The sequence below is a fragment of the Bos grunniens genome, chromosome 26 (assembly GCF_055505025.1).
Source record: "Bos grunniens cultivar Pamir isolate PY7600 chromosome 26, Bosgru_T2T1.0, whole genome shotgun sequence".
NCBI classification, from domain to species: domain Eukaryota; kingdom Metazoa; phylum Chordata; class Mammalia; order Artiodactyla; family Bovidae; genus Bos; species Bos grunniens.
Window position 1 is genome coordinate 1,373,325 of NC_141190.1, and position 14,134 is coordinate 1,387,458.

General features: G+C 38.0%; 1 protein-coding gene across 2 annotated transcripts in view; it reads left to right on the forward strand.

Moving 5' to 3' along the window:
• The first annotated feature begins 1,228 nt into the window (after nucleotides 1–1,228).
• LOC147343946 (uncharacterized) overlaps nucleotides 1,229–14,134 on the forward strand; it is a 52,558-nt gene continuing 39,652 nt past the window's right edge. Inside the window, exon 1 of one of the 2 annotated variants that reach the window (XR_015155567.1) lies at nucleotides 1,229–2,235. Coding sequence is in view for 1 of the 2 variants with exons in the window: in XM_086378441.1 (XP_086234567.1) it covers nucleotides 1,817–2,235 (419 nt within the window). In the remaining variant the exon portion in view is untranslated. The remainder of the gene's footprint in view (nucleotides 2,236–14,134) is intronic. The other variant, XM_086378441.1, reaches the window with a different exon arrangement.

The following is a 14,134-nucleotide window of genomic DNA, read 5'->3' on the forward strand; positions in this document are numbered from 1 at the left end:
CCTGCTCTGTTACAGTCATACTGTCCTTATTCTGGTTGCTTAGGCAAACCTGGGGTTTCCCAAGTGGTGCTAGTGGTAAAGAACCCTGCCTGCCAATGCAGGAGACTTAAGAGATCTGGGTTCGATCTCTGGGTCAGGAAGATCCCCTGGAGGAGGGCATGGCAATCCACTCCAGTATTTTTGCCTGGAGAATCCCATGGACAGAGGAGCCTGGTGGGCTATAGTCCACAGGATCACAAAGAGTTGGACATGACTGAAGTGACTTAGCATGCACAGACAAAGCTGACTTCATTTCTGCCTTAGGATTTCTGCACTGGGATATTCTACCTCTGATGTTCAGATGACTGGTTCTATCACCCCTGTCTCAGTTTAAAGTCCAGACTCCTCAGAGATACCTTCCCTGTCTAACCTGTCTGATGTAGTTTTCCAGTCACTTTCTACTAAATCTCTGCTTAGTCTTTATATTTCCTGAAAAAAATATATTTTGGTGTGTGTTTTAAATGTACATACATATTTATACACAAATTATCTATATATCATCTCTCTATAAATGTATATATAATTTTCTTTTAGCTTTACTCCTACACCGTCTTAAAATACCACCTCCATGGAATCTGTCTTATTCACTACTGTGTCTACAGCATCTAGAAAAGGGTCAGAGATATAACAGATTTCTCCATAAATACTGAATCAGTAGATAGCTAAGAGCATCAGAATGGACATAAGAAGGGGCTTGGGGGTAAATTCCCATGTCTTCCTACTTGCTGTATGACATTGGGCAAATTGTTCAGCTTCACTAATACTGTTCTGATATTATTAAATGAAGACAATATCGTACCTGTCTTTAAGGTCATTACTCACCACCTTTCTTAAAAACACACACACACAGAGCAAATCATAATTATAGTTCTTGACTATTACTACCCATGCCAGATCCATTCCTGTTTTAATAGCTATGGCCCTCTAGGGGTGTCTGGGTTAGCTTAATACAGTAGAGACACGAATGGCCAGTAGATTGTGTTTTCCTTCTGCCCTCCCTGCCTCCTTCTCTCTCTCTCCTCTCTCCCTCACTCTCCCTCCTTCCCTCTCCTCTGTTGTTTGTTTGTTTGTTTGAATTCCTGAAACAGGAAGGTTAGTTTGAGCCCAGACCAGGTAAGGACCTGGTCTAGGAAGATACACAAGCCCTCTGTGTCTGTAGATCTCCCAGGCGTCTCTCATTATTGGATTCCCTGGACTGTGCGCTAGCATGACGCAGGCGATCTGGCTTCAGGGGAAATAGCAACTGTCTAGGAGCGCAATTCACCCTGAGCCCGGTGTGGCTCCGAAAAGCCCCCACCTGTGGCCAGTTAATTCCCATGTGGCCAGAACACGAGGATGTATCCCAGGAAGGCTTGGGGCTGAGGCTGCGTCTTCCCGCATGCCCAGCATTTTCGGCATCTGTGCAGCAGCCTGAGTCTTCAGGGTCTGTCCACGGGTTAGGTATGACTGGGCAGCACCCACTAAGCAGGGTTTCTGGATCAGCATTTCCTGCAGTGCGCCGTGGCCACCATCAGACCGCTTGTGGCACTGTTGTTCTAAGGGAACTTGGGGCCTGCCTGACAATCTTGATTTCTGGCTGCCTCCTACCTCCTGCAGCCCTATAAAGGCTTCAGAAATCCTGTGAATTCTGGCTTCAGGGGAATCAGCAACTCTGTCCTGGAATGTGATGGATGCAGACAGATGATGTGTTCCCAGAAGTCTCAACTTGTGGTGGTTTGTCCCTACATGCCGGGACCTACGACCCTTCCTGAAGAGCCTGGAAGCAGAGCGACACAGCATGCGCCTGTGGAGGGCACTCCGCTCACCTAACCTCAGCCACCAGGACCTCCAGCTCTGCCTGGAGATGGGCTGCCCTCACCCAGCTAGCCATCTTCCTGGGCCAGGGGTTCCACGGACTGGACTGCATGCCAGGTACAGAGTGAAGGTTGTTGAGCTAGATGGCATCTCCCAGGTGTGTCTCATCAGTGAGCTCTATGCGCTCCCCCAGCCCCCACCCCATTCCCTCCCAGGCCGAGGAGGAGGCTACGGAGTTCCTGTGAGGTTTGGCTTCAGGGGAATTAGCAACTCGGGTTTGGAGCGGGAAAGGACCTTGGCTGCCCAGTTTGTCCCCCAGAAGTCTTCGCCTGTGCCCGGCCTATCAGTAAGTGATCCAGACTGGGAGACTGAGCCTAGGAGCCTGGATGCTGAGTCATCAAGGTAAGTACATGCGCATTTCGCTCCTGTGTGCCTGCTTGGGTCATCAGGCTCTCTTGCTTGTTGGGTAATTTGCTTGTTGGATAATCTGCTTGCCTTCCCCCACCAGGCGGTGTTCCTGAGGCTAGTGCTTCCTGCACCTCACCCACTCCCATCTAATCCCTAAGGGGCTCCCTTGTTGTCCAGTTGCTAAGTCCTGTCTGACTCTTTGTGATCCCGATGGACTACAGCATACCTTCAGTTCAGTTCAGTGGCTCAGTCGTGTCCGCCTCTTTATGACCCCATGAATCACAGCACACCAAGCCTCCCTGTCCATCACCAACTCCCGGAGTTCACTCAAACTCATGTCCATCCAGTCGGTGATGCCATCCAGCCATCTCATCCTCTCTAGTCCCCTTCTCCTCCTGCCCCCAGTCCCTCCCAGCATCAGGGTCTTTTCCAATGAGTAAACTCTTTGCATGAGGTGGCCAAAGTACTGGAGTTTCAGCTTCAGCATCAGTCCTTCCAATGAACACCCAGGACTGATTTCCTTTAAGATGGACTGGTTGGATCTCCTTGCAGTCCAAGGGACTCTCAAGAGTCTTCTCCAATACCACAGTTCAAAAGCATCAATTCTTCAATGCTCAGCTTTCTTCACAGTTCAACTCTCACATCCATACATGACCACTGGAAAAACCATAGTCAAACAGGAGATGGCAAGAGTGAACATTGACCTTCTAGGAATCAGTGAACTAAAATGGACTGGAATGGGTGAATTTAACTCAGATGACCATTATCTCTACTACTGCGGGCAGGAATCCCTTAGAAGAAATGGAGTAGCCATCATGGTCAACAACAGAGTTCGAAATGCAGTACTTGGATGCAATCTCAAAAACGACAGAACTCTGTTTGTTTCCAAGGCAAACCATTCAATATCATGGTAATCCAAGCTTATGTCCCAACCAGTAACGCTGAAGAAGCTGAAGTTGAGTGGTTCTATGAAAACCTACAAGACCTTTTCGAACTAACACCCCAAAAAGGTATCCTTTTCATTGTAGGGGACTGGAATGCAAAAGTAGGAAGTCAAGAAACACATGGAGTAACAGGCAAATTTGGCCTTGGAGTACAGAATGAAGCAGGGCAAAGGCTAATAGAGTTTTGCCAAGAGAATGCACTGGTCATAGCAAACACCCTCTTCCAACAATAGCATACCTTAGGTCTAACTAATTACAGAGTTTGTTAGGTATACAAGTGTGTTTAACTCTGTTCTTTACATTTCTTTTAATTACTATATTAGAAGTGACAGTGGTTACACTAGAGGTAAGAAATCAGTACAACAAGTTTTTTCCTTGCTAATACTACATGTTCAACATGAGCCTGGAGGGGCCTTGGCTCACCTTGGTGTTAATAGGCTGAAATGTGTCAGCATTTTCAAAGCAAGATCAGATAGATGCATAGGATGGCTCCAGACAAGCTACACAGCTGAGTGCCATCTGGATATACTCTGAGACTAATGAAAGAATCAAATCAGGTGTGCAGTTGAATTTGGAGTAAGAGCTGGGGTCATAGGAGAGGATTGATATGGGGTATTCAGAATAACACAGGACTTACTGGGCTGTTGGTAGGAGTGAGAATACCCACAGGAACCCTGACCATTTGGGACTCTGGAGCAGGTAGGGTTGTAGTCATTTGGGTGATGTTGACAGCAGGAAAGTAGGAGAGAAATGCCACATTAAGCCTGACAATAAATTGTATAGTTCCCAAAAGGCTGCTATGATATTTAAGGCTTGCTGTCCAAAAGGTGTATTAGAAAGGGGTATTTAGTAATCAACCAGTATATTACACTCTGGGTGGGATGTTTTCACTTTTTCAGGATGTTGTTATTGTTACATCTTGCTATTTGTAAAATGATGGCTTAATTCTTAAATCTTTAAAATATTCTGCTCTTTGAGTGTACTTCTTCCTATGAAACAAATGTTTGATTCATGAGACCTGCATCTTTATGATGGTGTTATTACATCTGTGACTTTAGTATAAGGATTTATTAATGAGGCTTTTGCATTGGGTAAAGTTTTGTCTTAAAATTGGACTATCCTAATATTATTTGATCTCTTAAATTTTTTTCATTCAGTAGCTTTTCATAATATTAATACATAATGTAAAAGATTTTCTTCATATCTTTTCAAAAGAGTTACTTTGGTATGCATCATTAATAAATTGCCTCTTATTCAGTAATGGGTAGAAAATATTTAATTTTGGTCCATTTCATGCTTCTAGTCTTTATTTAAAATCGTTATGTTGGGTTGGAATGTTTCAAATTGATATAATCCCAAGATTATATCATTAATGAATTTTTAGTATATATCTGTACATCCTTGAAAAGACTTCATTATATTGACACATTAGTATTTTTTACATCATCATTTTATATATATATATACTAAAAATTCATTAATAATATAACCTTGTGATTATATTATTAAACTGTTTGAAAAGTTTTATTGGTAATGCTTTAACAGATTTAAATATGGAGCACAGATCATCTTCATAGTTGTTTAAACATTTAATAAAATGCAACAAACCTCTACATTGATAATAAAGAGGTTTTTTTTGAAAGGCCAGTGTTATGTGAAATAATTTGCACCTATGCTATCAATCAGGAGAGTTCCTTGTTTAGAGATTGGAGAATCAGATGATTACATGACCCAGAGACCCCGTTGCAGGTCCATTTACCTTCTCCATCCAGACAGATATTACAAGCTTCATCAATCTTTTAAGTAACTACAGAGACAAGTTTTAAAGTTTGAAAATCATGGTCCTTCATGCATGAAAAACGTGGATATTTTCAGCATCATATATTTCAGTTTTGTAGAGAACATTAATGTGATGGTAAATAACTGTAAATCAGCAGTAAAATGAAGTTATTGCCCCAAATTTTAATTTAAATTGAAGTCTGTGGTATTATAAGGGTTTTACATTTACCCCCTCATGGTTATGACTATTATTGTCTCCCCACTTAGAATAGAAATTGGAATATGAGAAAGAATATGGAGAGGGTAAGAAGGTAAGTCTTCGAGAGAAATGGGCATAGCTGTTAAATTGGGGTTTGTTTAGAGTTCCATTATACGTGGTGCTTCCAGTATTCTTTTTCCATCATCTGTACATTGTTAGGAATCAGCTTCATGGCAGCCCTTCCAGGAAGCCTTCCAGGACCTTTACGACTGGGTTAGGGCTTCTGATTATATAAAACCCTAAACATTTTGTATTCCCCTCCTCTACTGCATAGGTCTTCACATTCAAAAGATTTGATTATAATTTCTTGCTTTCCAGATACTCGTTTCCCTAAAAATTATGTCGGATTCACTAGTGCTAAATTCATAGTGGTTGTGTAATAATTGGTCATTGAATGGCTATCACTCAGCATGGTTGGACTGTGTGCACTGAACTGCAGTATGCCTGACTTCAAAGAAGCGTAACATTGGGGAAAAAGAAATATGGCTGGATATTCAAAAGTCAGAACACTTGGAAAAGAATTTTTCTTTATGCTAGTGTATTTTGGAACAGTGGAACATATTCTCAACTAGAACAGGATTTGAGTTCTAATTCTGGTACTTCAGTGGCATCTACATCTGTTTACTATTGGCAGACTTCCAACCTCTCTGGACGTCAGTTTCTGTATTTGTGAAAAGAAGGCCCTTAACTTGATTTCCAGGGCTTCTTTGTACATATCTACTGTTATTATATGAATAGCAAGTTGATATCAGTGACAGGGCTAGTGAGCCTCTTCTTGAGTTGAGGGTTGGTATTGCCTTGTTTTGTCAGATGTCAGTAAACTCTAGAGGAAGCAGGTAACATTGAGAACCTTATTAGTGGTGAAAGGAATGTTAGTCCTAATAATGCTTAGTCCATATTATTACCACTAGATGCAGAAATGGAAGTTATGATTGAGTTGCTTCATATAGGTCTAAAGACTAGAAAGTTCCAATACGCAATGAATTACAGACCAAGTTAAATGGGATTACTATTTACTGTAGAGAAACCACCATTGAACAACTAGAAGGTGAATTAGGTGTAATTGCTATTGTAACAAAGAGAGCCAATAAAACACGTGTATACCTGTGGCAGATTCATGTTGATATATGGCAAAACCAATACAATATTGTAAAGTTAAAAAATAAAATATAAAAAATAAAAATAAAAAAAGTTACTAATAAAGAACAAATACAGTCCTACTTCAGTATACCAAAATCTGTGGATGCTAAAGTCTCATAGTTGGCTCTCAGTATCTGTGGATCCTCATTCATGTATTCAATCAGCTGCAGGTTATAGCAATAGTACATAACCTGTGGTTGGTTGAATCTGAGGAAATGGAACCTTCAGATACTAAGGGTCACGGTACATTCTTTTCTTTTCCTCACAGTTGTCTTGGAATGGTGTGGAGAAGTGATCTTCCACTCAGTCATTCAGGGAATCGGGTTCCTTTCAAGTCAATGAGCTATTCTAGGGTATGTCATCATCTGTTTTGATTAAAGCTGGGTTGCTGGGAATTTTTGGTTTCAGTTGAGGCATGTGTGGATGGGATGTGTTTGGGGAGAGATGAATGGAAGGAAGCATATGTGCAATGTTTTTCAGTTAAGGCCTGGCTGTGGCACATATTCTTCCGGTTACATTCCACACTTCGAAGCAAGGGAATTGGAGAATGTAGTTGGTCTCCAGCTGTTTCCAGGAAGAAGGGGGAGAATAGACTTTGGTGAATAATTTAATCTCGACCAGTTCTATGAGTTTCAGTAATTAGAGAAACAGTCAATGCAATTTGAATCATCATTGATTTTTAAAACTTAGATACCCATCATCAGATTAGAAATAGATAATTCCATGGTTAAAATATTTTATAGCATACTCATACAGTAGAATGATATGTAGCTGTTAAAATGCTTTTTGTAAAAGAATAGTTAATTCAGTGGCGATGAGTATACCATATGCAGTTAAACTAGCAAGTTATGGAAAAAGCTATGTAAAAAAATAAAACTTTTATAAAAATATGATAGGTTAAGATTAGAAAATAGGTAACTGTTACTGTTATCTTTTGAGGCTTAAACAATTTTATTTTGTATAGACCTTTTACTAAAGTCATCTTAAAAGTTTTTTTCAAATATTTTGTTAGTCTATGATTTAAGACATGGCTACTATCTTAGCCCTACAGCAGCAGAGAGTTTCTCACTTCCCTTCTTGCTTTTATGAATTTGTTGGGAAATAACCTTGTTTTCATACACTAGATCTGGTGTGTGCATGGAAACAGATCTCAATCTTAACTCTGATACTTGATAGCTACACATTTTCTATGAAAAATCTGTTAAACTTCACTGATTGCCCATTTTCATAGCATGTCAGGAGGGCTGAAAGTACCTAGTCTATCGAGTTATTAAGAGCTCTAAGTAAGATAACAGGTGTGAAAGAATTTTATAAATGGTTAATTTATGTTGGGTATTGATACTAATACTGCTAGAAATTAAATTGATGTAGCGAATATTTAAATGACAGTTGACTGAATTGACTCATTCATATTGGCTCACATGTCCTAATTAATTATAGGGCAATAAATAGTTATTCTGCTAGATTCAAATAACCACAAGATAACTTGTTTAAACAGGGTGGTGGTGGGATCATTTAAAGTTCTTCTAGGAACATTGTTGTGTCCAGCTTACAAAGAAATGGCTAGTGGCCCTAAAGTTCACTTTTAAAATAAAGATTAATAGTATTCTGATAAAGTTTTATGCATATAATTTTAAGGTAAGCTTTAAAAAAATTTATAAATAACTTGACAACAAAATAAAATGAAGTAAATAATTTGGCTCTCTTGGAAAATCCATTAACATCATTGTGTTTTTAATTAAAATATAACTCACATGTAATGAATTGCATAGATCTAAAGTGTGAAATTTGATAAGATTGATAAAATTTGATATGATTTACAAATTCATAGAACCATGTTACCAATATCTTATAAAAATATGGAATATTTACATTTTCATTACTTCAGAAAATTCTCCTGTGCCCTCTCCCATTCAGTATCCTCATATGCAGCCACCGTACTTATTCTTAAGAGATGATTTTACTTATTTGAACTTGATAAAAATGGAATCATATGTACTTTTCTGTGTCAGATTTATTTTGCTTAACAAAATATTTTGGTTATTCATCAGTATAGCTTTGTAAACCTTTTGTTTACTCAGTTATCTTTGTTGTTAAGTCTCAGTTGTGTCTGACTCTTTGCAATCACATGGATTACAGCTCACCAGGCTTCCCTGTCTGTCACCATCTCCCAGAGTCTGCTCAAACTCAGGTCCATTGAGTTGCTGATGCCATCCAACCATCTCGTCCTCTGTCATCCCCTTCTCCTCTTGCCTTAATGGTAGAATTTAAGTCATTTATTTTGTGTCTGTGTTTTTCTATTTATTTATCCATGTTTTCTAAATTTTCTCCCCTGAACATAGATTTTAGTAATTAAGGAAATAAACATATTCACAAGTGAGAATTTTTTTTAATTTAATTTTATTTTATTTTTAAACTTTACATAATTGTATTAGTTTTGCCAAATATCACTGATGTATGGAACAGTCTTATGGACTCTGTGGGAGAGGGAGAGGGTGGGAAGATTTGGGAGAATGGCATTGAAACATGTAAAATATCATGTATGAAACAAGTGAGAATTTTGTAATGACCCAAGAGAAGTTAAATGTACCTATACTCAACTTCAGCTGTTGATTCTAATAGAATTAGTGATCCCTTTGGTCAATCAGGTAGACTTATGGTTTCTCAAAGAAAATCACCTAGATAATGGCAGGTAGAAAGAAGTGGTAATTGTGACTTATGGTCCCCTTTCAATGATACAAGAGCTGTTCTCAAAGTAAAGCAAATGCATATTATAACATTTTTTTGTATAAAATCTTATCACAGAGCCCATAAAAGCACATAAATGTCTTACTTCTCAAAATCGGTGAAGCATAACATCTGAAATGAATGCAGCATTTAAAAGATAAGCCCCTTTTTCTTATCTAAATGGCTCAGTTGGTTAAAAAATTCAGCGATTAACCATTTACCTGCCCTGAGTTTGATTCCAGGTTACTTTTGGTCACAACCAAATTAAAAAAAGGAGTAAAGTTTTCATCATGGGAACTGTTCACCTTTCCCAAATAATGGGATATTTTACTTTTAGACATCATTTTTCCATGTGATTATGACAAGTAACCATTTTATCTCCTATTTTTGTTTTTCTAGTCAAGTTGAGTTCATTTTCATTTATAAGCCAAAATTAAAAAGAGATTTTAGAAAAGCCTTGATATTACCATCAGTATTATCTTCTTTTGTTCCCAGATTGTAGTATGTATCCATTAAGAGTGTATGTAAAAACATGGGGTGTGTGTAGGAACTCATCAGTCACCTTGTAAATAAGATAATCTGATCTGTAACTCAGTTACTTATTGACCCTTCTCTTGTTAAAGGAAACTGTCCTTTAATCTGTGGATATAACTGGAAGATTTGCTGTGGATTTTTTCTTGCCCATGAAATCCCTGGAATGTCCTCATGGTGCACTGTCATTGGGCATTAGCTGTGGTTCATTTCTAGTAGTGCTGATCACCACCCAGGAATCTGAGTCATTACTTACTTTAGGCAAGTGCTTGATCCAAGAGATAGGGTGGATAAGTTTTTCTTATATTTTTGGCTAATTGAGTTAGTCTCCCAGCCTGACTTTAGGGATGCACTAAATATTGGCTTTAGTCTTGTTTCCATACTTTCACACATCTGCTGTATGGCTTAGCTTTGGGGAAACTGAGTAATTGCATATGTATTTTAACATCATAGAAATGTTACTGATGGTACGTGCACTTCTGAGGGCTGTGAAGGATATGGGAAGCCTCTCATGTTTATGCACACTTTTCATTTGGGTGTTCAGAAAGAAAACCCAGCATAGAAGATACTCCAGAATTACTGGTCATAGCTAGAGAAATAATGGGCTTCTTTTATCATTATTCTTCAGCCATAGACAGACTGCATGATGTGTAAGAAATTTCATAGCTTCCTTATGATATTCAAATAATTTGGAATAGCTATAATTACATATAAAAAATCTTTGAGACAAATAGCTTTAATACTGTATTTTGTAGTTAACATTACTTATATAGCTATGAAATAATTGGTTCATAGCTATATGAACCAATACCAATACCAGGATAGAATTATAAAGAAACAGTACTGGCCTTAAAGAAAATAGTTTATTTTGCCAGAACTTGCTGAAATTTCTTGAAGGCAGGTATTTGTTACAAAAGGCTTGCTTGATCTTCCTACTATTCTACTCTAGGAAAGCTAGTAAAATGAGTATAAATGCAATGAAAGCTGAATTGCAGGTGGAAATTTGGGGATAATTTTGTCATCTTGAAATTCAAATTTATATCTCCATTGCCACAGTTTTCTGTTTAAAGGTAATTTTTTCTCAAATGGTTGTGTGAAACATCCAGGGCCTGCAAACATATTAGAAATAAAAATAAATTGGGGTCCTAATTTTGCTATTGAAAATAACCCATGTCTTTTGCAAGTAGTGCACAAATCTTTGGTTTGAGGATTGTATCAATAAAATTATAACACCACTATATTAGTTAGGGTTCTCCAGAGAAACAGAACCAATAAGAGATCTGTATGTATATCTCTCTGTATCTCTATATATCTCCCTTCTATAACTACATATGTGGAATTATTGTAAAGAATTGACTTGTGATAATGGATGAGGGCAAGTCCCAAGCACTGCAGAGTGAATCAGCAAATTGGAGACCCAAGACAGATGATGGTTTAGTTCTAGTCCAAGCCTGAAGACCCAAGAACCAGGAGAGATAATAATGTTGTTTCTGCTCAGAGACTGGCAAACTTGAGATCCAGGAACTGCCAATGTTTCAGATCAAATCCACAGGCAGAAAAAAAGTTAATGTCCCAGATTGCAGGCAAGTCGGGTAAAAGGAATTCAGTGTTACTTGGGGAGAGGGTTAGCCTTTTTTTATTCAGGGCTTTAACTGATTGAGGCCTACCCACATTAGGGAGAGAAATCTGCATTACCTAAACTTCCAATTGAAATATTAACCTTATCCAAAAACACCCTCATAGAAACATACAGAATAATCTTGACCAAATAATCTGAGGACCCCATAGTTCAGTCAAATTGATATACAAAGTTAATCAGTATGATCACCATCAACATTTGGTTCAGGAGGTAAAGAGGAAATATTAAAGGAAAAGAATTTAAGAACTTAGTGCCAACATCAACAGCAGCAACAGGAAATAGTAGAAACAGAACTGATACATTTTGTTTTTTATACTGAATGTGGTTGGAAGTAAGCATTGACTTAGTGCTGCAGATGTACAGTTCAGGGGCTGCGGAAGCAATTAGCTGGTGATTGTGCAGCTCAGGCTTTTTTTCTTTCTCTTTAGTGCTAAACTTTTAAAATTTGACCATTGTGTTTTGAAACAGTCAATTGTATTATAATGTAATAGTATGGTAATAGAATATAGTCAAATGTTATTTCACAATTTTTGGATATAAATTAAGATATTTAGTTTATCTTCAAACAACAGGGGTTGGTCGGTGGGTCTACTTAAGTTGACTTTTTAAAATAGATGGGAAAACATTTGAATTTTGTGACTGGTCAAAAAAACTTCCAGATGAATCATGGGGCTTAGAAATATCAAAAAACTAAAAAAAAAGGTATGTCATGAGTATAGGTAGATGCTTGTCTGTTTCATCACAAATTTATTATAAGAAAAATTTATCCAATTTTATGCATACACAGACCATACATGGTGTCATTTGCAGTTGAGAGAAATGTAAAGATAAAATATTAAACTATAATTGCCTAAAATTTACCACAGTACACACTGCACTACTGTAATAACTTTGTAGCCGCTACCTCCTATTGCTGCTGTGGTGAGCTTAGGTGTTGCAAGAATTCCCTTAAAGCACCATGTAATGCTAATCTTTGTGTGAGTACTTTGTCTCAAGTAAGTTGTGTATCAAGTAAAAAAGTGATTTCTTGTAGTTCTCACATATTTTTCATCCTGTTTAGTACAATACCATAAACCTTGAATAATACCATGAGGCCCATACAAAGTGGCACTTGTGATGCTAGAAGTGCTTCCAAGATGCAGAGAAAAGTCATGATGTTACAAGAGGTTGAATTGCTCTGTATATTCCACAGATAGAGATCTACAGCTGCAGTTGTCCACCATTTCAAGATAAGTGAATCCAGCCTAAGGCTCATTTTTTTTTTTAAACATATTCATGAAGCTGTTTCTGTAGTTATGCCAGCAGGTGTGAACACCTTACACTTGTTGTGAAACACTCTTTTCTCTTGTATTGAAAATGGAGCTTATGTGGATGTAGGAATGCTTTAAGAAAGGCATACTTATAGACTATGATTCAAGAAAAAGCAAAGTCATTATATGCTAACTTAAAGCAAGAAAAGGTGGAGGATCTAAAGCTGGAGAGTTTAATGCAAGCAAAGGGTGGTTTGATAATTTTAGAGATTTGGCTTAAATGTCAGGGTAGCAGGAGAAGCAGCTTCTGCTGACTGAGGCAGCAGACTAGTTCCCAGATGCCATTAAGAAAATTGTTGAGAAAGAATATCTGCCTGACCAGGTTTTTAATGCAGATGATTTTTTTCCTATTCTGGGGGAAAATGCCACAAAGGACATTTAGTAGTAAGGAAGAGAAGTGAGTAACAGGACTTACGGAAGGAAGGGATAGGCTAATTACTATTTCATGCGAACACAGTTGGGTTTATGGTCACTACTGCTGTTATATATAAAGCTGCTAACCCTGAGCCGTGAAGGGAAAAGCAGCACTAGCTTCTAATATTTTGATTGTGCAAGAAGACCTGAACAATAACTTTTTTTCTGAATTGGTTCCATTGTTACTTTGTTCCTGAAGTTAGGAAGTATCATGTCAGTGAAGTAAAGTGACAGTTGCTCAATCATATCCAACTCTTTGCGACCCCATGGACTGTAGCCTGCCAGGCCTCTCTATCTATGGAATTCTCCAGGCCAGTATACTGGAGTGGTAGTCATTCCCTTTTTCAGGGATTGAACCCAGGGAATGAACCCAGGTCTCACATTGCAGGTGAATTCTTTACTGACTGAGCCACCAGGGAAACCCATCATGTCAGTGAAGGACTGATTTTAAAAGTTTTGATAATTGGACAATGTCTCTGGCCACCTTGAACTCCATGAATTCAACATTGAAGGTACTGAAGTGATTTTCTGGCCCCAAAACACAATGTCTCTAATTCAGCCTCTAGATTGGGGTGGTGGTGTCATAAGAACCTTTAAGGCTTATTAGACATAAGGATTGTCAACACTATGGATGAGAACCCCTAGAGAGAGGATATCATGAAAGTCTAGAGGGATTACATCATTGAAGATGCCAATGTCAGAGAAAAAGCTATAAAAGCTACCATATGATCCAGTATTTCCACTCCTGGGTATTTATGCAAAGAAAATGAAAACACTAATTCAAAAAGATATATACACCCAGTGTTCATTGAAGCACTATTTACAATAGCCAAGACATTAAGTGTCCATCAACAGATAAATGGATAAAGAACACACACACACACACACACACACACACACACACACACACACCAAGTGTAATATTACTCAGCCATAAAAAATGAAATTCTGCCATTTGGAACAATGTGGATGAACCTTGAGAGTATTATGCTTAGTGAAATAAAATCAGAAAAAAGACAAATACTCTTATTTAATATGTGGAATCTAAAAAATAAAGCAAATGTGTGTATATATATATATAACCAAATGTATAAACAAACTGTCTCACAAATATAGAGAGCAAACTAGTGGTTATCAATGGGGAGAAAGA